At 41.7% G+C, this 24784-nt stretch overlaps 1 protein-coding gene, 1 long non-coding RNA gene and 1 gene segment (V, D, J or C); 1 reads left to right on the forward strand and 2 right to left on the reverse strand.

The window, feature by feature from the left end:
- Positions 1-1358: 1358 nt before the first annotated feature.
- On the forward strand, positions 1359-2579 carry LOC115577915 (Ig kappa chain V region 3381-like). The segment is given in 2 exon segments: positions 1359-1503; positions 1724-2579. Coding segments are annotated over 2 exon segments (360 nt in total).
- Positions 2580-12859: 10280 nt separating this feature from the next.
- On the reverse strand, positions 12860-14813 carry LOC115577901 (G2/M phase-specific E3 ubiquitin-protein ligase-like). Its single transcript, XM_030410773.1, has 5 exons — positions 14600-14813; positions 14243-14421; positions 13800-13972; positions 13388-13602; positions 12860-13299 (listed from the first exon to the last, which is right to left on the reverse strand). Exons 1-5 carry the CDS (start codon positions 14811-14813, stop codon positions 13067-13069), a joined length of 1014 nt encoding a protein of 337 aa, XP_030266633.1. The 3' UTR covers positions 12860-13066.
- Positions 14814-15375: 562 nt separating this feature from the next.
- On the reverse strand, positions 15376-15977 carry LOC115577913 (uncharacterized). Its single transcript, XR_003983302.1, has 3 exons — positions 15887-15977; positions 15747-15809; positions 15376-15481 (listed from the first exon to the last, which is right to left on the reverse strand). It is a non-coding gene; the product is annotated as an uncharacterized LOC115577913 (long non-coding RNA).
- Positions 15978-24784: the final 8807 nt, after the last annotated feature.

Raw genomic sequence — 24784 nt, forward strand, 5'->3', positions numbered from 1 at the left:
ACTGCTTAACTGACATAAATACATGGATGTCACAGAACTTCCTCCAACTGAATGAAGAGAAAACAGAGGTCATAATATTTGGGGCAAAAGCTCAAAGAGAGCAAGTATCTGTGCACCTAAAGTAACTTGGCCTTCACACCAAGAACCAGGTGAGAAACTATGGTATCATCTTAGACTCTGATCTGAGATTTGACACATACATCAGAAATGTCACCAAAATATCTTTTTATCACTTGAGAAACATTGCCAAGGTCAGAGCATTTCTCTCGCAGGCAAACACAGAAACACTGATGCATGCTTTTATAACCTCTAGGCTGGACTATTGTAATGCACTCCTGTCTGCTCTTCCTAAAAAAAATCGTCCGCTTACAATTAGTTCAAAACGCAGCAGCCCGAGTTCTGAGGAAAATCAGACAGAGAACACATATAACACCTATTTTAAAGTCCCTGCACTGGTTGCTCATTAGTCTTAGAATTGATTTTAAGATCCTTTCACAAGTTTGTAAATCACTAAATGGCCTTGCATCATCTTAGCTCTCTGAGATCCTTCAGAGATATGCACCCAGCAGGTTCCGCAGATCCTCAGCAGCTCGCCTCTTGGTTGTCCCCAAGATTTCACATAGCGAGTCAGCTTTCAGACATAATGGCCCTCGTCTCTGAAACAGTCTGCCTCTGGATCTGAGGGACTGAGGTTTTTAAACAACATCTAAAGACAATTCTTTTTAGCCTGACTTTTAATCTCGTCATTTAGCTTTTTATTTTTTTTTTAATCTATTTTCATGCTATTTATTTTACTTAGGTCTTTTGTCCTGACTCTTAGCTGTATACATATTTATTTCTTACTCCATGCTTGTACTTACTTAATTAATTACTTTATTTTGTATTCATCCACTTTGATCACTTTTGTAATTATTGTTATTTCTATGCCTTTGTATTTATTTATCTGTCTGCTTTTTACTCATCAAATTATTGTTGGCTGTTGTTTTAAATTTTGCTCTGTGAAGCACTTAGGGCTGCCTTCATGTCTGAAAGGTGCTACATAAATAAATAAAGCTGAAGTTGAAGTTGAAATAAAAATGGTCTAGTTTAACAAAAAGTACAACTTATAATGTCTCATGAGTGTTCTCTAGAACAAAGTGTGACCAATGTCACTAATCAATATTAAAGAAGGTCATGTTACCAAACTGGACAGACTGAACCAAACTGTCCACAAATGACTGGATCACTTGACTCCTGACGTTGTCAGCATCCTCTACATGTCAGTATGTAAATCTTTGGTCAGTGCCTTCAGCAGTGAGGAGGAAACAGGCTGATGTGTTGAGGACAGCTACACTTCAATGACTCTGTGTGTTTGCATATGTGTCCTGCCTCTCTGCTCCCAGCCGTTAAGAGGCCAGTGTTGATCAGTGGCTGTCCAGGCCTTTCACAGCCACTGACACGCCGGCAGCACAATGATGATGTCACTGATTCTACTGCTGGCCACCCTGGGGCTCCTTGTTCAAGGTGAGACTCTCTGCTGAAAACTTTGCTTCAGGATGCCACCAGGTTCACCACAGTGATGTTCTGCTATGATGGAGACAGAAACACTGAAACAAGCAGCATGGACCTTCTTCCATCTGTTCTCCATGTTAAACAAATCATCCTCTTCTGTTTGGATGTTGATCATCTTTCTCCAAACTGGATTTGTCTCAATAACTCTTCTCCTCTTTTTCATGTTTTCCAGGTTCATCAGGAGAAATCACCCTGACTCAGTCTCCTGGAGCTCAGTCGTCTGCTGCAGGACAGACTGTTTCTATCAGATGTAGAGCCAGCACAGGTGTTAGTAACTGGCTGTCTTGGTACCTCCAGAAACCTGGACAAGCTCCTCAACTCCTGATATATCGAGCTACAAGCCGTCAGTCTGGAGTTTCTGATCGTTTCAGTGGAAGTGGATCTGGGACTGACTACACTCTGACCATCAGTGGAGTTCAGGCTGAAGATTCTGGAGTTTACTACTGTCAGCATAGCAACGGCTTCCCGTTCACACAGTGAAAAAGCGTCGTACAAAAACCTCCCTCAGCTGGAGAGGAACTGATCTGACTCAACAGCTGCACTGACACTAAACAACAGAGGTTTCACTACAAGAATATCTTCAATAATAATCACTTTCAACATTTTAACACTAAATATACTGTATTTAATCCAAAAAGTTCTGCTTTTTATACTTTTAGTACAACAGGGATTGAAACATTCTTCTGTCTGTAGATGCTAACCTCTGCTGAAATACTTCAGTTCTACAGTTTAATAACATGTGCACACTAAAATTATAACTATGTTTTAATCTTCTATCATTTTTCATAGAAACCCAAATACTCATTAGTCAAAGTATAAACTGAATCTATTAAACAGAAGGTTTCATTCAAGTTGTCAAATTATTTGTCATGTCAATTTCACATTTTAGTCATGTTTTGTGTTTTACATTACAAGAAAAAAAGAAAAATGATGATTGAAACAAAACCATTTCTGCAGTATGAAATTCAGCCACACTTGTATATTTGCTTTTTCCATTGTTCATTAATCTCTGTGTTTGAAGTTTTTAGCAGAAGCAGCATTTAGATATTTTGTAGTTTAAGTTTGTTGATCACACTCTTTTTATTTCTCTCCATGTAGATGATATCATGTTGTTTATTACAGATTTAGGACATAATATTTTTTAAAATGTTCTTGATTTACTTAAAAGATAATGCATTTCCTTTGGATACAGTTGAAACATCGTGTCTTTAACCTACGGTGGCCCTGAAGGGCAAACGACAACCACAAATAGAAAAACACAACAACATTAACAAAAACACAGTCACAAAAACAAAAACACAACCACATTAACAAAAACACAACAACATTAACAAAAACACAATTACATTAACTAAAACACAACAACATTAACAAAAACACAATCACATTAACACAAACACAACGACATTAACAAAAACACAACAACATTAACAAAAACACAATTACAAAAACAAAAACACAACAACATTAACAAAAACACAATCACATTAACAAAAACACAACGACATTAACTTCTACCGGAAAAGGTAGGTACCTTCTACAACACGGATCAATGCTGATTGGACGAAAGCACGTCCGTCTTTATAACAAGTGGGAAGGGCTGCTTTACGCCACACCAGGTAGTTTACGGCTTGTATGTAAACATGGGTACCACCGAAGAACTTATCAAGGATTATTTTGATGCGGGACATACATATGAGGTGATAGTTGACATGCTGTCAACCTTTCATAGCATAACAATGAGTGTTCGCACTTTGAAGACACGTTTAAGAGAAGCAGGGTTGTATAGGAGAAAGAATCCTTCTCCACTCGCTCAGGTGAGACGAGCCATACTGACAGAGCTGCGTGGGCCGGGGCAACTGTTTGGCTATCAGACAATGTGGCAAGTACTAAAACAAAAATACAAGCTACGCGTTAAACGTGGTGTAGTGATGTCATGACCGGCTCAAAAAGCCATGACAAAAGATAGTGAGACGGGGGTAAGCGCAACAATTAACAATATTTATTTAAATAAAGTACATAAATCATAATAATGCTATGAGGTGTGAACGTATGGTTATCAGTGTGTCTGCCGATGAGTGCTGGTGAGTGATGAGTGCTAAGTGTTGTAAAGTGTAAAAACCAGGCCACAGCCAACAAAACAAGACAATGGCGCCGGAGGAAAAACCAGGTCCTTCTGGTGAGAAAGAGCTAGATCGACTGAGACGGCCGCTCTTAACACTTCCAGGAGACTGGCCAGGTGCTCCTAGTTTCAAGCCCCGCCCACTGAGATACCTGCAAACAGGAAGGAAGGGACACACAAAGCAGGCCATAGAACAGCAGGGGGCCGTCACACCCCCCTCCATAAGAAGGTGGCCCGACCTCAGAGCCACAAAGTAATGTAATCACCAAACCCACACCAATACCCATCTTGGCTAATAGTGCCATACATTCACAATCATAAAACATTCCATATAACTATACATGTCATACCTTACCATTTGGGCTTAACTCTCTTAACCAATGAACTATGTTTCATCTTACCTGCTGCCGGCTATTTACCTCTGGTGCTCCTCACCATCACCATGCCCTCCCTCTGAGCAACCTGGTACCAAGGAAGCAATTTTAAGAGGGGAAAGGAGAGACAGGGAAACCAAGTGGCAAACACACCCCAGCAGCTTAAGTTTAACACAGAAAATGTTACAGACAAGGTGCTCTTGACAATGCGTCTGCAACCACATTGTCAGAACCTTTAATGTGCCGGATGTCTAACCAGTATGACTGTAGTAACAGAGACCACCGGATTAATCTCTGGTTGGAACCTTTTAGAGAGTTGAGAAAGGTCAACGGGTTGTGGTCGGTGTAGACCACCACTGGCACAACACCAGAACCCACATATACATCAAAGTGTTTTAAAGCCCACACCAAGGCCAGTGCTTCCTTCTCTATTGTTGAGTAATTGAGTTGATAGGAGTTGAATTTCTTAGAAAAGAAGCTCAGAGGTTTTGCAACACCAAAGTCATCCTCCTGCAGGAGAACAGCTCCTGCCCCCACATGGCTGGCGTCCACCTGCAGGGAGAACGAACGATCGAACCGTGGGGCTGCAAGAACCGGTGCATCACACATCAGCATCTTTACCCGTTCAAAAGCCTGCTGACACACAGGGGACCAGACAAAGGTTACTTTTGCCTTCAACAAGTCAGTAAGGGGCGCAACTACTTCAGAGAAGTTCCTACAGAAGCTCCTATAGTAGCCCACTAAACCAAGAAAACGCATTAACTCTTTCTTTGTGACTGGAACAGGATAACATGCGACCGCCTGAACTTTCTCATTCAGAGGACGGACGGTACCCTGCCCAACCACCCGACCTAGATAAGTCACCGTCGCCCTCGCAAACTCACACTTCGCAAGGTTGACGGTGAGTCGCGCCTCAGCCAAGCGGGTAAACAGGGACCGGATGCGCTCCAGATGTTGAGACCAGGTGTCAGAAAACACGACCACATCATCTAAATATACAGCACACCCTTCCAGGTCACCCAAAACTTTAGTCATCAACCTCTGAAAGGTTGCGGGAGCATTCCGCAACCCAAAAGGCATGACTTGATATGAAAACAGACCGTTAGGTGTTATGAACGCTGAAATGTCCCGTGCCCGCTGAGATAAAGGAACCTGCCAGTAACCCTTTAATAAATCAAATTTACTAACAAAGGTTGCCTGTCCTACCAGATCAAGACAATCTTCCATTCGCGGAAGCGGAAAGGAATCAGGCCGAGTGACAGCATTCACCTTTCGAAAATCAGTACAGAACCTGAAGGTGTTATCGGGCTTGGGCACCAGAATACAAGGTGAGGCCCAACTTGATGAGGAGGGCTCAGCAATACCATGATCCAACATATACTGCAATTCAGTTTCCAGGTATTTACGCTTTTCAGGGTTTACACGATAAAACCTTTGTGTTATTGGCTGGGCCTCCCCCACATCTATATCGTGCTCTATGAAATGTGTCTGTGTAGGAGTGTCACTGAACAAACAAGGATACAATGCAATCAGCTCTGATAAATCTGCCTGTTTGGACTCTGACAGATGCCCCAACAACACATGTAAATTACACAGGGACTCCGAATTCTTCAGACGACCCTGCACCAGAGTGGGGTCCAAAACTGGCAACCCATCCTCAACCTCAGCTGCCACAATCTGAGGGACATGGACAGTGGACACCCTACCTGTTGAACAAACCGGCCGCGGGTCCTCCAGCGAGACCGGAGCCTCCGCCGTATGAGAGTCCAAGGAAGCACGAGCATAATAAGGCTTTAACAGATTTACATGACACATCTGTGTGTTTTTCCTGCGCTCAGGGGTGGAAATTATGTAGTTCAGCTCAGACACCTGTTGCACCACCTCATAGGGACCCGAGAATTTGGCTTGCAAAGGAGAAGTGACTATTGGCAGCAATGCCAAAACCCGGTCCCCCACACTGAACTCCCGACTCTCAGCGCGCCGATCAAACACTCTCTTCATTTTGCACTGTGCCGACGACAGTTTTTGATTGGCCAGCACGCCAGCTGCATACAGTCGGTGGCGAAACCCATTCACATAGTCGATTAAGTTTTTTGGAATCTCAGTTTCTTTCCACTGATCACAAAGCAGAGCCAGCGGCCCGCGCACCTTGTGTCCAAACACTAAATCATTCGGGCTAAAACCAGTGCTTTCCTGTGTAACCCCCCAAGCAGCCAACAACAGCCAGGGCAGACCCTCTTCCCAGTCAACCTTCATCTCAGTGCAGTATGAACGCAGCAGTGATTTGAGCGTCTGATGGAACCGCTCTAGGGCCCCTTGGCTCTGCGCATGGTACGCGGACGCTTTATTATGTTTAACATGCAGCTGCTTCAAGACTTGGTAGAACAAATGGGAGGAGAAATTTGACCCCTGATCTGACTGAATCACTTTCGGAATCCCAAAAACCGAAATGAATTGGCTGAGCGCGCGTACAACAGACCGCGTCATTATCGTGCGTAATGGGTATGCAGCGGGTTAGCGCGTAGTTTGACACATTACAGTTAGGAGGTACACAGCACCAGACCGAGAAGGAGGCAACGGCCCCACACAATCAATGATCAAGTGTTCAAAAGGCTGACTGACAGCTGGAATAGGGAACAAGGGCGCAGGCGCAATTCCCTGGTTAGGTTTACCTGTAAGTTGGCACGTGTGACGGGTCTTGATGTACCCAGCAACATCCCGCTTCAAACGCGGCCAAAAAAAATGTCGCAAGACCTGGTCATATGTTTTTCTGACCCCCCAATGGCCAGCATCATCATGTGCCAACCTCAGCACAGCATCCCGAAACTTAAATGGTACCACGACCTGGAAGACCGGGTCGGCAACAAAATCATCACAGTGGAGAACCCATTTTCTCAAAAGAATATTGTTGTCAACAACATAACCCCGAGAGCTCTCACTCGCGGCTTCTGGCGAAAGCACTTGCTCAAAAAGAACTGCTAAAGAAGGATCAGCTTGCTGTTCAGTCTTCAGATCCTCCAGGGAAACTGAGAGGGGAACATCTGACATCGAAAATGCAACCAACTCCGAGGCGTCGTGCCTCTCACCTTTCGACGCGCGGACATGAACAGCCGCATCAGCATGCGCCATGGCGCGCGTCACCACGCAGGCTGTGAAAACCTCCGGAAAGTTCACTTCACATTCGTCCGGATGTGTACTGACCAAAGGGACAGATGAAACAACAAGGGGCGGCGGTGAATCATCCGCCCAAACACGGGAACTGGCCACGCCGTTACCCAAAATAAGAGTAATCCCCCCAATCGGCAGTGCTGGACGCACGCCAACCGCCACCTGACCCTGAACTAGGTCCGAAAACAACTGAATGTTATGCAGCGGGACCTGCAAAATCTGCATGCCTACCCCCAACACAGGAATAGTGAGCCCAGTATCACTCTTCTCTGAAAAAGGCAACACCGAAGCCTGGATAAAAGAGTCAAACACAGCCGTGTCACGCAGGATTTTAACTGGCACTTTCTCATCACTTCCCACCAAAGAGACAAATCCACTAGACACAAAAGGTAAGAAAGCATCAAGCTCACCAGCTGCAACATCTCGCTGCAACACCCCGTTATTCAAATGAACCCCATGTACCTCGGGCGCAGACACCGCCATACACGCACCCTTCACATGCGTCATGGGCTGCTTAGCTTTGCTTTCAACACATAACAGTCAACTTTCCAGTGACCTTTCTTATGGCAGAAGTTGCAAATCTTCTCGGCGCCACGAAACCTCATATCAGCTCTAGCCGGATAAACAGGAGGATAATCACCCACCCCGACACTCTCAACAGAACCAGAGCCGCGAGCGCGCCCCTCTCCAAACGCACGCCTGTGCGTCAGGACATAATCATCTGCCAGCGCAGCCGCTTCTATGGCAGTGTTAACCTTTTGATCGCCGATGTGGGTAGCAATATTGTCAGGAATAGAGTTCTTAAATTGCTCCAACACTATTAGATCACATAAATCTTCAAAATTCTCTACCGCCAGTGCCACGCACCAGCGCGTAAAATGAACCGACAGGTCGCGGGCAAACTCCAGGTGCGTCTGCTTCTCAGCTTTCCGCCACGTCCGAAACCGTTGACGGTAAGCTTCGGGGACCAGCTCATAAACCTTGAGAACAGCAGACTTTACCACCGAATAACTCTGACTATCAACAAAGGATAGGGATGAATAGGCCTCTTGAGCTCTCCCTGTCAAAACGCATTGTAACATTAACGTGCGCGCCGACTCCGGCCACTTTCTCGATGCAGCCACTCGTTCAAATAGAGAAAAGAACGTCTCCGGATCCTTCTCATTGAATTTCGGGAGCAATCGCAAATTGCCAAGCACATCAAAACCGTCACCCCCGCCACCGGGATGAACGGAGGAACTCTCTTGTTCTCCAGAAACGCCAGCAACAGAGCTTCCACCTTTCAACAACTCAAACCGGGACTGCTCCAAAGACAGCTTTGTTTGCTCCGTTTGGTAGCGGAGCTTTTCCACTGCAATCTGCTTGTCCATCTCGGCCGTTTTCATTATTTTGTCATGCTCCAACTGCAACAGCAATTCTCTCTGTTGCTCAAATGTGAGACTACTAAGCCCACCAACCGTAACCACCGGCGAAGCCAAACCCTCCACCTTGTCTAAGCCAAGAGGCTGCGCACCGCCTGTCAACACACCCATCTCACTCAGATTAGCGCGCAGAATACTTTTAACAGTATCTTTCAACCGTTTATCAGAGATGTCAATATCATAATGCTCCGCTATTTTCAATAGCTGCTCCTTCGTGCACTTATCCAACAACTCCTCTGCTGGAGCCTTAACAAACTCGGCCACCTCAGCCATGGCACACAAACTAGAGAAAAGCCCAAAAGTTACACCTCTCAACACCAGGAAAAAACGAGTGACAGCTTCGTGATCACGCGGCCCAACAGGACCTCAGCCGGAGCGCATAATCCCCACTAACTAAACTGCCTAACAAAAACTACATAAACTAACTCACCCCTAGTCTTCATGCAGCTTTGCGGCGGGTATTTACGCACTAGAGACCGCTGGCCTGGGAAAGCGACCAATTTCTGGCAACCATCCCACAACCACGGCCATGCTCCCGAGACAAGCTCTGACCACTTTTACTGCAGCACTAGAGAAAAAAACAAACCCAGCAAAGCCCAAAGGAGCAACGCTGCTACAGCCTACCAGGGGAAAATGGCTCCGTTACAATGTGAACACCGGCAGACACTCACTTTACCTTCAGTTTCACTGATGACCTCACAAGCCACTTAACACAACTTACCACACATCTCACTCGATGAAACCATAGGTCCACAATCTCGCAACTCAAAACGCAGATAACTACACACAAAAGCCTCGTAGTACTACAAACGCTGACGTCACCTGCTCAGCGGCAGTCGACGAGTCCATTCATAAATCTACCGATCAAAAATCATGAATGAACATGAATGAAAACACGAGTCAAATCCCCGGGACCTCGTGTACGGACGAGCCCCCACTTTGTCATGACCGGCTCAAAAAGCCATGACAAAAGATAGTGAGACGGGGGTAAGCGCAACAATTAACAATATTTATTTAAATAAAGTACATAAATCATAATAATGCTATGAGGTGTGAACGTATGGTTATCAGTGTGTCTGCCGATGAGTGCTGGTGAGTGATGAGTGCTAAGTGTTGTAAAGTGTAAAAACCAGGCCACAGCCAACAAAACAAGACAATGGCGCCGGAGGAAAAACCAGGTCCTTCTGGTGAGAGAGAGCTAGATCGACTGAGACGGCCGCTCTTAACACTTCCAGGAGACTGGCCAGGTGCTCCTAGTTTCAAGCCCCGCCCACTGAGATACCTGCAAACAGGAAGGAAGGGACACACAAAGCAGGCCATAGAACAGCAGGGGGCCGTCACAGATTGTTGAAGCAACTTACAGTTTTTATTGATTGCTTTGATGCAGCAGTCAACTCAAACTCCACATTTTCAAAACAGTTAACACACAGGCCGAAACAGTGGCACTCATGATCAAAATGACTCATTTTGTTTGCGAAAGGCTCTAACCGTGCCAAAACATTTAAAATATGCAACAAAAGCTAATTTTGCCTTCAATCAACACAACTTGCAAACAAGTGTATGAGCTCTTCCAATCAACCATTACACAGTGGACAACAAAATACAAAATACAGCAATGCGAATCGGTGCACCATTGCTTGTCATTGTGGCCTATTACTCTACGTAGCTTTCATGCCATTTGTTGTCAAATTTGCCGTCTTGCAAAGAATTGAATCCAGAATCAGAAATGCTTTGATGCATTTTTTGATTGAACTGTGGCTGAAAACTGAAATACTGTAAATATTACACAAAATACATGGAAACCAAAATAAAATCTATTAGAGTATGAGAAAATAAGAAAGCTGGTAGTCTCATAGTTCACAAAACATTTCTGCAGCTTCACAGCAAGCATTTTCCTGAACAACTGACCTGTTTTAAAACATAGAAAAGAAGTTAAAGATATAAAATATTACAGTAAAGTATAACAATCTATTACTGTAAAGTATAAGAAATAGCCACTATTGATACTCAGTCTCTTCTGTCTTGACGATGGGGCCACATGGCCTCATCCATATCACATTCATTATCCTCTCTTGCAATAAACCAAGGGAAAAATCTTCTTGCATGCCATCCAACCTTGACATTCCTCTGCACCTATTTCTCACTCTCATCTGCCTTAGACCTCTTCAATCCATGTTGGTAAAGAACAACACAGCCGCTGCACTTTTTAAGGCCTGCAGACTGATTGCTCATTGAAGATTTGTGTTTAGGAGTGTCAAACAGGTGCTTTAGTGATTTCATACTGATGTAGGTAGTTTCTAATAGTAAGGAACAGATGGTTTCTGTTTGGTTACCATAGCTAAAACAATGGAGTTTTGACTGCTTGAATGACATCCGTGTTAACTGTTCTGCAAAAGGGTGAGGAAAATGTGTCAATTCAATGAGAAAGGGTTAACACATCTGCAAGAGGTGTCTTGTGCTCTGCTGAGACAGTGATGATGAAAACCAAGTTGATTCCAGTTTGTTTAAACAGGTCAAAGCAATCAATAAAAACTGTTATCCACAAGGGACAGATCTGAGGACACGCCGGAGGTTTATGAGGCGTACATATCACTCGATGGGACCAAAATACATGTGGCATGTAGACGGCTACGATAAGATGAAACCCTTTGGCTTGGCTCTCACAGGATGTATTGATGGATTTTCAAGGAGAATCATGTGGCTTGTTTGTGGGGCAACCAACAACAACCCATCGGTCATCGCTTACAATTATATTCAATTTGCCAAGAGTGTTGGTGTGATCCCAATGAGACTAAGAACTGACCTCGGAACAGAAAATGGGACAATGGCTGCCATACAATGCACCCTCCGCCACCATCATACCGACTACTTCGCAGGCGAGTCAAGTCACAGTTATGGCTCATCCGCAGGGAATCAGCGTATCGAGTCGTGGTGGTCCTTTTTCAGGAAAGGAAGGTTTGTAAATTTCTTTTTGATGGATTAAAAATACGGTTTTGTATATCAGGCCTTATAGTCGGCTATACATTGATGAGTAATGCCTCTATACATTTATAAAATGTGGTCTACTTCATAAGACTATAATCTTTTCTCTTAGACTATTGCACAATTTTATCAATCAAAAGTCATAAAAAGAAAAAGTCACTTGTGCATAAAGTCCATTGCTCTTCTACGTAAGCCTAAGCATTCACACTGTCATTTTTTCACTAATGATGGCAGCAGTATCAATGCTTTCCTGCATTACTTGTTGTTTTAAGTTATTCAATCTTGATGTTCTGCTCATGTTTATAATAAGCAACTTTGTATTTAATGTTTTCCAGGGCTCAATTTTGGATGGATCTATTTGGAGACCTTAGAGACTCTGGCCAGTTTAATGGCAGCAATGAACACCAGGACTTACTAAGATTCTGCTTCAGGGATGTTCTGCAGAAAGACCTCGATGAATGCGTCGACCTCTGGAACAAGCACAGGATTCGACCCTCCAGACTTGCATCATGTCCTGGGGGCATTCCAAATGAACTCTATCTCTTGCCTCACAGGTAATCCATTTCAACTCATAATGAACTGACCATATACATTCCTATAAATATGCAAAGTGTTGTATTATAGCACAACAGTCATGGGAAATACATTTGGATCATTACAGATGTAGGCAAATTATAACCTTTAATTTTTAGGCTAGTTGTCCCTGCCTTTGTTTACCTTCGCATTATTGTCTATGAAGGAACAAAATCAAAGAATAATAATTTGAAACTGCATTTCCCAAATTTTAGGGACATGTATTCCTTTCATTTTGAATTATATGGTTGTCTCACTGTGCAGGTTTGGATCAAGGGACTGCGGATTGGCAGTTGAAGACAGGGAACTTCATATGTTTCCTGAGTCGGAGCAAACTATTCATCTATGTAGTGATCCTGACATTCAGGATTATCTACACCAGGCTGTGGAACAAAATGGATTACAGCAGCCACATGATTGGGAGTCAGCCTCAGAACTATACCTTACTCTGAAGGAAATAGCTGGGCTATAAATATGGACTGATATACAAAAACAGACTACTGCAGCCCACTGGGCACTGGACAGCACCTTCAGTGTAAGGACACAGCACAGAGCAGCCCTAAAAAGTGTACACTGACTTGTAGTTAAGTGCAATTCACCACAACCCAGAAGACAATCTGTTGTTAAACAACTTGTTTATTGCAACTGTTATGCACCATATCTAACAGCATGATCAATGCAATCAGTGCAATTCCTTGCCTTTTCCCCACTCGTTTGAAACAGTGGAGTGTTGACTAGAAAATTAGGTAAAGTAAACTGATTTAACTTGGACCTCAAAACTTTGGAAAGGAAGTTGACACAAAAGACCAAGCCAGGCAGAACTTAGAACTATCTTGCCTGTTCTACTTGGTAACTTCTTCTATCTTCCACACTTTTCAGAGACATCCAAAACCTGGCGAGTTTTGAATACCAAAGTCCATATTTGCTTTGAAAAGATTGTATGTTTGCAAGAGTGGAAGTGTGATTGTGTTGGCGCATGTATTTGCTGAGGGATACATGGACTCCTGTGTAAATGTGATGCATGGACGGGGTGTCATTCCTGCAGGTGGGATTGACTTCAGGCCTGTGGAAAACATCAACACCTCCTCCACTGACACAGGTCCTTGTTCTGTAAAAGAAGCAGTCATTAGATACATTTGCATTCATGTAAAATCTGATTTTATCATTTTATCAGAGCAGTATTTTACTTCACAAACCTTCACAGTCCATAATATAGTCTCCCCAGAAACTGAGTGCCAAGTTTTCTGTTGTCCTCCTGTTGCTCCCTGCTAGACTGAGCTGTGGTATAAAGAGTTGTTCAAGTTCTGTAGCAGTCAGCCTCTTGTCCATGTGACACAGCACTGGAGCCAGTACACCGGGATGTTGGCAAAGGGCATCAAGAAAGTGTAGGCTGGCTAGTCCTTGTTTGAATCTATTAGAAGATACAGATTAGTGAATTGTTATGGGCAGTAAAATCCATTGTAAATTTTTTTGTTACAATGTACAAGGTAACTACTGTAGGCATATTATTTCAGGACATATACAGTGTTTGTATTAGCCCTGAAACAAGCTGCTGATTTACTTAGCCCCATTCAACATATTCATCAGTCTGAAAACATCTAGCCTTACCTTTCAATTACACTGTAATTTCTGTCAATGATGTACCATTTAAGGTATTCTGCCACAACTGAGTGTCTGTCTTCCACGGAGTTGACATGCCTGAAGCATCCTGCAGTTTGAAGCAAGGAGCTGTGCTTCAGTAATACGTCTTGCAGAGACTCCAAAGAACCTGCCATCTCAATCTGAAATATATAGAGATAGAGAGAGAGAGAATATTGATATTTTAAGGCCAGGACAAAGTAAACAAAAACCTTTAAAATGTAGTTACATAAAGAGGAATGTGGTTTCAATGTTTTTAGTAATGCATAGTTAATCTTTGAGTATTATAGTGTTTCTGCACAGACATTTTCATAAGGGCCTCCACTGTAAACTCAATGAGAAGTACTGTACCTATGAGGTTTACAATAAACAATACATTTATGACAAAGACCAGTGTAGTCTCTTTGTCATACCTCATTGAGAGCTCTCCCTATCTCATCATCTGTCACATCCTTCACATTTGCACAGAAACCAGGTTGTCCAACAATATGGTTCACCAGGTCCCTAGAGAGAAAATGTGGGCCTGGTCCTCCATGAACTATGCACACAGCTATCATCTTCCCTGCCAAGAAAAACTCATCCTCTCCGATTGCTGAGGGGTGCACAGGGTAGAAAACAAACTTCATTGAGTCACATAGCTACAGTACATGACATAACAAATATAAATTCAGTATCTTGAGGAATAAGAATGTAAAGCACTTGAAAATTTGAATCCTGCATTGTCTACTGGCTAACATCAAACTATTCAAGGTCCAGGGCTGACAACAAACCTGTAGCATTGTACACCAAGTACCGGCTCTCCGGGGGTCCTTCAAAAATGGGTCGAGACTGCAACTGGCTCATTAAAAGTGTTAGAAACTCTCGTTTAGGACCTCCATTGTCTATTCCTTCCTCAAAGGAGCCTGCATCGTCACTGAATTTCACAAGCAAATCCGATTTTTCAGAGAAGCTTGAGCGTCTGAACCCATGCTCCATCCCAAACATTTGAGCGTGTGATGTTGAATCTGTTGACAGTTTTGTGGTCAATGGCATCTGCTAATTCCACAATGATCTCGGCTGCAGATATGCCTGGGTCCCTATGACAATAGATACAGAAAAGAATAGAGAAGTATATAAAATACTTGTTCACTTGTTCATGTTATACTTGTTCATGTTTTCATATGTTTTATCAAATTCATTTTTACAATGAATAAAAAAGAGTGGAAAAAAGCAATCCATTATGTTAACATTATAGAGTCTTTCAGAGAATCTTTTGCATCTAACCTGGTTTTTCCACAAAAAAGATAAATGACCTTGTCAAAAATTTGTCTGAACTTCATGCTGAACTCCTTTACAGAAGAAGTCTCTTACTTCACTAAGATGTCCATTTGTCTTTTTTTTTTTTTACTGGTGTATGTTTTTTCGATAAACTTAGATTATAGCAAATAGACTGCCATGTCCAAAAGCACTGATGTTCTGTTTTTGACTTAATAATGGTAATAAAAAAGGTCCAGTGATTACCTCTAATAAGACACAAAATTCACATGATTGCAGCCATAAATACTTACTTGGCTGTTTTTGCAGGGTCAGTGCTTATGGGTATAACATCACAATCTTGACTGTCGTCCTCATCATCCTCAATTACAATAGGAGCATACAGCTGTGTGTACTTGCTGAAAATAACAAACGTGATTAATTATGATTCAGCAGATAACCATTCGGAGCGACTAGTAGTGAACCAACTACAGGGGCACTCCCCCTGGGGCACCAGTTAAGTGCCTTACTCAGGGACACAATGGAAGCAGCCCATAGGATCATTCTGACAACCTTCCGGTGATCCATTTGAAACCATTACCCCGCCATGAAATAAACAAATGGTGAAACAAGACATGACAGTGAGTGTTTGAAAGTGTGTTGAAACCCTAAAAGAAACACTACCTGTACAATGTGTTTTCCATCGTCTTCACAGCAGTCTCGGTGGCAAGGGCTGCATCTGCAACACTAACCATTGATCATTAATTTAAGGTATCTGCCTAGTGTAATAATGTCACATTATACCCAACAGCTCTACTCACTACCTTGGAGTAGTCTTCTTTCGTCCTCCAGAGTTGCACTCTAATGGGTCATCAGTGTCCGAAATAAACACCTGATTTGAGATTAACATGTCAGCATAAATATGAAAAAATATGACGTACTGTGTGAAAGCTGTGCTGTAATTGTACATTACATTACAGTAATATCTAAATGTAATAGTCTGACATTTTTTTATTTGATTTATTAGATTTTTTTATTTGATTTATTCTAATAATCTAATAGCAATGTCTACAGTAATAGTCTAATGTATTAATAGTGCTAAACTATGTAATTATAAAAAGGTTTTACATCGATTATGAACAATAAAATATAGAATACCTCTTCCATTACAACTTGAGCTGATGCCCCTGAAGTGCTGCTTGAAAACAAACAAATGAAAAAGTGAATCCATGAATGTTTGCAATGAATTACATTGATATCACAATGACATGACTTTAGAAAAGTGATTAGCTTGTTTGGGAGAGGGCTAGATGTGCAGGCGGATCCACTATGATGTGAAAAGTAGCACAACAGAGGGTTGCAAGGGTCAAATCACAATATATTGCAGACTTCTCAAAAACTAAAAACATGTAAATGCAAAAAATGCAATTACCCCATTTCTGGCACTTTTGGTACAGGGCTGCTTTCATGCTGAGGTTCAAATGGCTGTAGTAAAACAACAACATATCGCATATTACATATGAAGATACAAAAAATAGTTCATTAATACAAGTGGGAAACCGATTAATCTGACATTTTAAGGTCATCTGCCTGTTGGAGCTATTCATCGTTCTGTGATATAATTTCAACATTTTTTTTATTTTGTTATTGTTTATTGAGTACAAGTTAGTTAATTAGTTTGATTATATTGTTTTGTGATTTTGAATATTTGATAAGGCTTTTGTTTTGAAGGCACTGGCAGGGGTCAATCTATATACATGACGAGGCAGATGGTGGAAGGCAGGCACTGGGAAGGGTTTATAGTTTTTTTTACCAGGGTGACAGGGCAAGAGAGACACAGATGCCATCATCAATTGTTTGGCACCAAAGGGAAAATAAACCTGCAAACCTGTACCACCATGACTGGAAAATTGTTTTGTCACATACCTACATAAGATTCACTCTTGAAGTGTCTCTGTGGCCATTTGAATAGATTTTGATGATGTTTTTTATTTGAACAAAGGGCATTATTATTTAGGACAAATCCGCCACTACAATGCAGATGCCTCCACTCATAAAGGCAAAAAAACAACAAGACCAGGTCAAAACCTAGTATATGATTGAAACATGGGTCTTTTAGTTTGATATGTATACAGGAAGAAGCAGCAGTAGGCTGACCAATGGTGTAACTTCCTACATAGGAGTTATTGGCTGCCCAGCTCTCTAAATATCAGCATCAATCATTGACAACCCTGACCACTTCTGAATATCTGTCAAAAATATGTTGCACTCACCAGTGTGTCAGCTAGATCAAAGTCTGTGGGTCTTTTTATGAAAATCTCAGAGTCACAATATTACATCATTTAACAGACACTGTTATCTACAGGGAATCGACTACAGGGACAGTCGTTCTGGAGCAACTTGCGGTTAACTGCCTTGCTCAGGGGCAGAATGGTGGCTACCCCTTGGATCAAACTCATAACTTTCCAGTGTTCCATTTGGAAACCCAGATCCCTTACCACAAGGCCACCACCAATCCACTTTTATTTAATGATAAACATTTAAAAAGTAGCTTAATCTAGGAGAAAGTGCTGAATGGAAAGCCACCTTGACACACTGTGTCAGAAGCAGCTGATTTTGGCTCAAGTTCAGATCTCTGTTTGAGCAACAGCAACATATACCTGCACAAAAAGTAAAATAGATTTGCATTCAGCAGTTTCTTGGATACTTAGTTTTTTTACTTCATTAATTAGCTACAGTCTCTCTTAGAGAGGTAAAACAGCTAGGCACATTAGCTACTGATGGAAAAAACACTAACCTTCTTCAAAGTCCTTCTTAGAGCAGATGAAAATGTTGATTCATTGATATGATTTGCCTAGTTCTGCCTTGTATTCTTTTAGAATAAAAGGTCTTTGTGTCCCAGGGGTATTGATAACTTCAGATCCATCCGGATAAAGAAGGATGAAGGGTCCCTCATCCAAATCTTTATTGAAGTCCCTCATTTTTTTCACAGCCTGACGAAGAAGACTTTGAGCAGTGCTGTCAGGGTCTGTTGTCAAGGAAATAGTTGTCCCACAGTGTCGCTTTAAACCACATTTCTGAGCAGTCATCAAGCCAAGATTTATCTGCAATAGAAAAAATATGGTGATTCTACATCTGGATTAAAGATCAATGCTTGATTCAAAAGTGATTGTTTCGCTGAAGGCTGACAAATGTTACATTTAGATGCAAAATTGATCTTTACTTCAAATTTTAGTAAACAGCAGATTTGCTGGTACATTTGAAAAACAAAAAATGTAATGTAATAATCGATCTTGGGCAGATAACTAATTTAATTTCCAATGTAACCTACACAACATTTTATATTCATGATCAGAAATCAGGTGAAAAAAAGGGTAAAACAAGAAATTCAATGCTGTTTTGAGAGTTAACAGACTACAACACAGAGGCCTATTAGTGTGTGTGTGTGTGTGTGTGTGTGTGTATATATGTATATGTATATATATATATATATATATATATATATATATTTTTTTTTTTTTTTTAAAACATTTTTATATCTATACAAATATATTGGTTGTCATTAAATTGACCCTACTATGGGGCTCATGTTTAGAGGGTTGAGATTTTGGGAACAACGTTTACTGTTACCTGAACTTTCCTTTTTTCCTTGTTCTTTGTCCCCATTTTACCACAGGAAAAATGTTGCCTTTCCTCTACCTTTTTCTTCCGGTATTCCAGGAAGGTTTTTACCAATGGGGTTGGAGTAGATGGAGGATTCTGTGATACTACAGGGAAATAAACGAAATGCATTCTTATGAATGGCAAAGCATGCATTACAGGTGCATATATACAACAACAGCGGTATAAATAAAATGCATGGCTAAACTACACAGGGTTTCCCCTATAATATGTTCAGGCCTGGTGGGAGACATGGGCTGTTTTCAGACACAAACTCCTGGCTTGTGTTTACCAGGTAACAAAACTTAAGTTCACACAGGCTTCGCACATTTTCCAGTCTTACGTACTAACGTTAGAAGGCCCGGTAAAGACCGAGTAGACGTAACGTTACTCTGTATTTCCCGACGTCCAATTCAACTGGAGCGCAGCATGGCGCGTTCGTCTGTCAGAGAAGCAGGACACTATATTTTTCAGTAGAAATGTAATGACATTATACCATTTTAACACATCTAAAAAGAAACTGCAATGCTATTCACGCTACCGTCCCCTCCCTAGCTCTCTGTTGCTCGGCTCTCTTTTGTCTCGTGTTTTTTTTTTTTTTTTTAATTAGCAAACCTAACCTTTCTTACTTACTACTTCTCAAGTTATCAAACAGAGAGAAATGTCCTCCCTTCCTCCTAGTAACGCCGTTATAATCCATGAATTTCAATGTTACCGGCTATACAACAATAAAGTGCCAGAGTATATGGTTTCAACACTATTCTTCATTTTATGTAGCCATGTAGCCTGCCTGCGGACCACCAGGTCTGACGAGCCCATTCACTACTTCATTAGCCACACTTAACGTTACATTAGTTAACTTACCTGGAGGCGGTGCGTCGGTGGGTTCAACGCTAAGCATGTCTTGAAGCCCCTTGCCACAATAACTGCAAAAGTTAGGCCTTTCGACAAGGTTTTCAGGTACCTTTCTGCCACAGTGAGGGCAATACATCTTTAATATTTGTCTTCATCTGATGGTAAATGAAAGCAGTCCGAGCCGTAAACTACCTGAGGCCTGTACTGCGAAGGGGGCTCAACATAGCCAGGCTTTGTGCTCATGCTGCAGCTCAACAAAGCCCCAAGTCCCCAAACAGAGTTAAACGGTACTGCGACGGTGGTTATCAACTTACTTTGTCAAGTCCGGTTCTCTGCTTTGTGCTCTGCGCGCGTTCACATAAAAGGGGGCGTTTGACGTCATATTATTCTACTTCCGTGTTAAAATGGATCAATCCTGGGCCACATATTTTACTCAAGATGAGCAGATTGTTATTATGCAAGGCTATGAAGAATTCAAAGAAACCATCAGAAAGTAACACTGTCGCCGCCAGTAGAGCGAGGGAGGGCTGCTGGCAGAAAATTGCTGACCGTGTAAATGCGTAAGTTAACAGTGATTAATATTATGATCAATATTATATTAAGCCCTTAGTGTTTTAATTTCTGAAAGCTCAATATTGTGCAACTTTTACATATTAACCCTCATTAATTTAAAAAATAAATAAACTGAAGCAACAACTATCTTTTTTCATTTTTGAATGATGTCTATATTGTTTTCACATTTTACTGATCTCAGTTATAGAATGCGCGTGTGTGTTTTATTGAAAGCGAGGCTGAGTGTGCGTAGGCTACAAATGTTCAGTGTTTTTTTTTCGTATTACTGTGTCGGGATGAACAAGCAGATGTAGCGACTGTCCCTGTACAATGACAATAAAGAGCTTTTAGACAGTGAAAATAGCTCTAGCCTGTAAGATTTGTGTTTGGGCGTACACTGCCCTACAGCGGGTGAAACATTGATCAGTTCATCAGTTTATTCATGGCCACATCAAAGAAATAATTAACTTTACTCATTATCTGTGACAAATAAATACTAGGTTGGCCTAATTAATATTTCATATTGCATTTTATTAAGATGTGGGAGCAGCAGTCGGACATGGCAGCAAGTTAGAGCCAAATACAAAAACATCATTCAGAGTAGTATGTAGCCAAGCTGCCCATCATTTTGTCAGTGTGTCTTCTTGCTCAGATTTTCTGCATCACCAACTGAATGTAAGGAGGTTCCCGTGGCAAAAAAATGAAGGGCTACACAAACAGTTTGCCCGACAGTGAGCGCACAGCTTCTTCGAGTGGCATTCCTGCCACTCAGCTCAATAAGTGAGCAAATGTACCGTATTCCCTCGGCTGAAAACCTATATCGCTCATAGAGAATTTCATCAGGAAATGCCAGCGGATCAGCGCGATCTCGAAGAAGCCGCTCACGTCGTAGTGCTGCCCGAATTATTCTTGCTACCAGGTCCACCGGGTTCTCAATGAATGGTGACGCCATCTCCGAATGAGTTACACAGTGAAACAGCGGCGCTTTTATAGCCGATTTTAAGATGAAACTCTGAACATAACCTGGTCCGGACCAGGTTATGAGCTAAGCATAAGTTACCATGGTGATCTAGCCGGGTTAAAAGAGAGCCACCTTTGTAGTACAGGGAAGCCTGGCTTTAGACTCAACATACCTGCTAACACACTAAACTGGCTTCGCAGTACACCCCTCTGGTGTGGCGTAAAGCAGCCCTTCCCACCTGTTAAAAAGACGGACGTGCTTTCGTCCAATCAGCATTTATCCGTGTTGTAGAAGGTACCTACCTTTTCTGGTAGAAGTTAATGTTGTTGTGTTTTTGTTAATGTAGTTGTGTTTTTGTTAATGTTGTTGTGTTTTTGTTAATGTCATTGTGTTTCTGTTAATGTTGTTGTGTTTGTGTCAATGTTGTTGTGTTTTAGTTAATGTAATTGTGTTTTTGTTAATGTCATTGTGTTTTTGTTAATGTGGTTGTGTTTTTGTTTTTGTGACTGTGTTTTTGTTAATGTTGTTGTGTTTTTCTATTTGTGGTTGTCGTTTGCCCTTCAGGGCCACCGTATTAACCTTATCTCACAGCAGTAATAAAAATGATTGGAGGATTTTAATTAAAATGAATTTTTATTATTACAGACAATTCTGCCGCAACTACAAGATATTTCTTTTTTTACAGTTGAGGTGTCTGCACAGTTACACATTCAGAGCTAAGCTTTAATAGTGATAGTTTGCAGTGATGGGCAGTAACGCGTTAGAAGTAACGCATTACAGTAATAACTGTGCGCCCGCGAGTAGCACTCTCCTCCGGGGAGAGAGGGGGCTCAGTGTCAACGTGTTACCCACTTGCATCTAGTCGGAGGGCGGAGGGACCGCTGTCTGTTTATGTCAGACAAAAATGTACGACGCAGTCCCAGAAACAATGGCACTTTCTCAGCTTAACTATGGTTGTACTATTTTATAACTTAACACATCGTGTGCCTTTGTTTACATTTCAACTAGAGCTTCCTAGAGGAAAGATTTATAATTTACTTTTTTGAATTTGAAAATGATCAACAGGTACTTTAATGAATTATTTGTTTATTACTGCTTATTACTTAAAACATATCGAAGCATCCAAATCAATATTGAATCAAATCGATATTGAATCGAATTGCGACCTGAAGAATCAAAATCGAATCATGGGGTTCTTAACGATACCCAGCCCTACTAGAAGAGGTGGGTAGTGATGCAAAGCCCTTTGGGAGCTGGTGCTACTGTAATATTGGCTCACACAGGGTTTGTTTATCTCATGTCTGACAGTTGTCCATTTATTTCCCGCTGCCACGAAAGGTCTATTGCTTTATAGCGTGTTCAGGTTGTGCATCATGTTTTTGAAAAGTAACGAAGTAAAGTAACTAGTAAAGTAACTACTTACTTTTTGAAATAAGTAATCAGTAAAGTAACTGGATTACTTTCTTGGAGAAGTAATCAGTAATCAGTAACTAATTACTATTTCCAAGTAACTTGACCAACACTGATAGTTTGCTTTCCCTTACTGTGAGGTAAGAGATGTGGCCGATGTGATGTTTACATGTCCGGGGGCCCCGGAGCAATTAAACAGTTTTGTGTGTGTGCGTTAAAGTTTAGCTAGAGGACAGGCCTGAATAGAACACTAAAACTGAACTTATCTCTCATGCCAGTTGTTCAGAGCTGACTTAATGTATACATTTGCATCTAAGTGTAACCCACTTGGCCCAGGTAGCCAAGTTTAAAGGGTGGATCAAAGTGTCTAGGTTCTAAGAGGAGACTGGCGCATCATGAAACAGTGATGTACAGATTGACATTTCTTTATCCCTACTTTAAGAATAACTCACACCAACAACCAAGTATTTTTACGTTGACCGTAGTGTATTATTTGCTCTTATTTCCTGTCAGTAGAACAATAACTTTCATATTTTCATTCAGTTAAGGCAACACACCTCTATTTTGTTACAGAAATCATTAAGGTTATACACCTGTTGGACTTGAACCATTTAACCCAACCACTGTAGCCAATTTTCCATTCAATGATGCAACAAATTTAGCGATATTTGGCTATATGGCTCAATCCCAGTGTATATATTTCACACAGTTATGAAATGCTGTGATTCGACTAACAACAAAAATAACAAAAGTTTCAGAATGAAATAGTCTCTCAATAAAAAAAATAAACAAGTGTCTTCCAATATTAAATCAGTCTTAAGGTGAATCAGACACTTCCATAAATCCTTTTTGCGTGAGATTGAGTTCCTACCACCACCCTTAGTAGGGAAACTGTCCGTCCTGATTTCCACAAGGATGGAAGGGGATGAAGCAGGCGTGAGTAATGGGAATGGGGGAATGAAGATGAGGATGGATCCAAAGAGTGGTGAGGGGATGGGGATGATAGGTGAAGATCAGGAGGCAGTGGAATAGCGGCGACCCGAGCAGCACAGCTCTGCCAGTGGAACAGTCTCAACAAAAACCAGCCTGCACAAAACGTGCAGAGCAATCACTTAATTGTCCACTTGAACAGTTCACTTGTGTTTCTCTATCATCATCATTACAACTAAAACAGAGTACATTTCAATAATCATAAGTTTTTTCAACATTTCACTTACACATTTCAAAGATGAACTTAACATTGTCCGTCCGGTTTAATGAACTAGCTTAGCGAGAACAAAACAACGAAACAACTGGCTATGAAGCATTCATGTGATTCACATTCAAGTTAGCTGAAAAAGATGTCAACTTCAGAATAACAGAAGGAGTAATTGTTCTAATACTACCATACCTATTCTGATTGATTAGGTTTTACAATGGCTGTTTAGACATACAGGTTACATAAGCATGGAGAGACAATCTTGTCCACTTTAGGCTGTAAGCGCCAAGGAGTGACCTCACCGGAGTTAGATAATGTACAGAAGAAGGAGGCAGGTCATCTTCTCTTTCTACTATTGGACAGATGGACCCTCAATACACCAAAGTGACCAATTAGAAGTAGGAAGGTGCAAGTGAATAGACTTTAAAAAAGGCCCGTAGAAGCAGAGAAGGTGGTGGTACTTCGTAGATTTCCGAGATCGAAAGGCTCGATAGGATTTCTGATAGAGCAGAGAGCAAAGCATTGGGCAGAACTTTGTCATAGATTTGAGAACACCAGGGAGTGGCTGCCTGGTTCGGATGCAGGCTTGAGATCTGTTTCCATAAAAATTGCTCAATCATTCCATCCAGCCTTGCCTCCGCAGATTCCTTTATCAACATACTACACACCAACACCTGACAAACACAGCACAGAAACTACACAGTCCTGACGGTATTTTATTGATTATCAAAACAAGTTATGAAGTTATACTAATGCCATCACTGGTTTGTACTGTGGCGACCCCTGTTGGTGCTTGACAGTGGGGTCTGGAGTAGTTTGCTGGTTGGCAGGGGGTTAGGCCAGCCGGGCAATCTGGTAACTGAGGACACCTGGGCCGGTGATCTGGTTTGGTGTATATAAGCAGGTTCTCTCTCTTGTGTCTCTCTCTCTTCCCTGCAGACACCTGTCTCCCCAGATGACGCGGCAGCCTTAAACCTTTGGGTTCCTTTAGTTTTCTTTATGCACTACACAACACCCACAAACCATATTCACTATGCATGCACATCCTACATCACTGATTATATTGACTTTCACACCTCATGTTAG

Source organism: Sparus aurata, unplaced genomic scaffold (assembly GCF_900880675.1).
Source record: "Sparus aurata unplaced genomic scaffold, fSpaAur1.1, whole genome shotgun sequence".
In the NCBI taxonomy this organism is placed as follows: Eukaryota; Metazoa; Chordata; class Actinopteri; order Spariformes; family Sparidae; genus Sparus; species Sparus aurata.

Bases quoted from the DNA above. Each gene is read 5' to 3' on its own strand.
- LOC115577901 (XM_030410773.1), bottom strand. From the start codon at position 14,813: ATGTTTGGGATGGAGCATGGGTTCAGACGCTCAAGCTTCTCTGAAAAA. The intron at 13,603-13,799 runs GTAAGGCTAGAT...ATCTTCTAATAG, and splicing joins AATTACAGTGTAATTGAAAG to ATTCAAACAAGGACTAGCCA. The intron at 13,300-13,387 runs GTTTGTGAAGTA...CTTCTTTTACAG, and splicing joins CTATATTATGGACTGTGAAG to AACAAGGACCTGTGTCAGTG.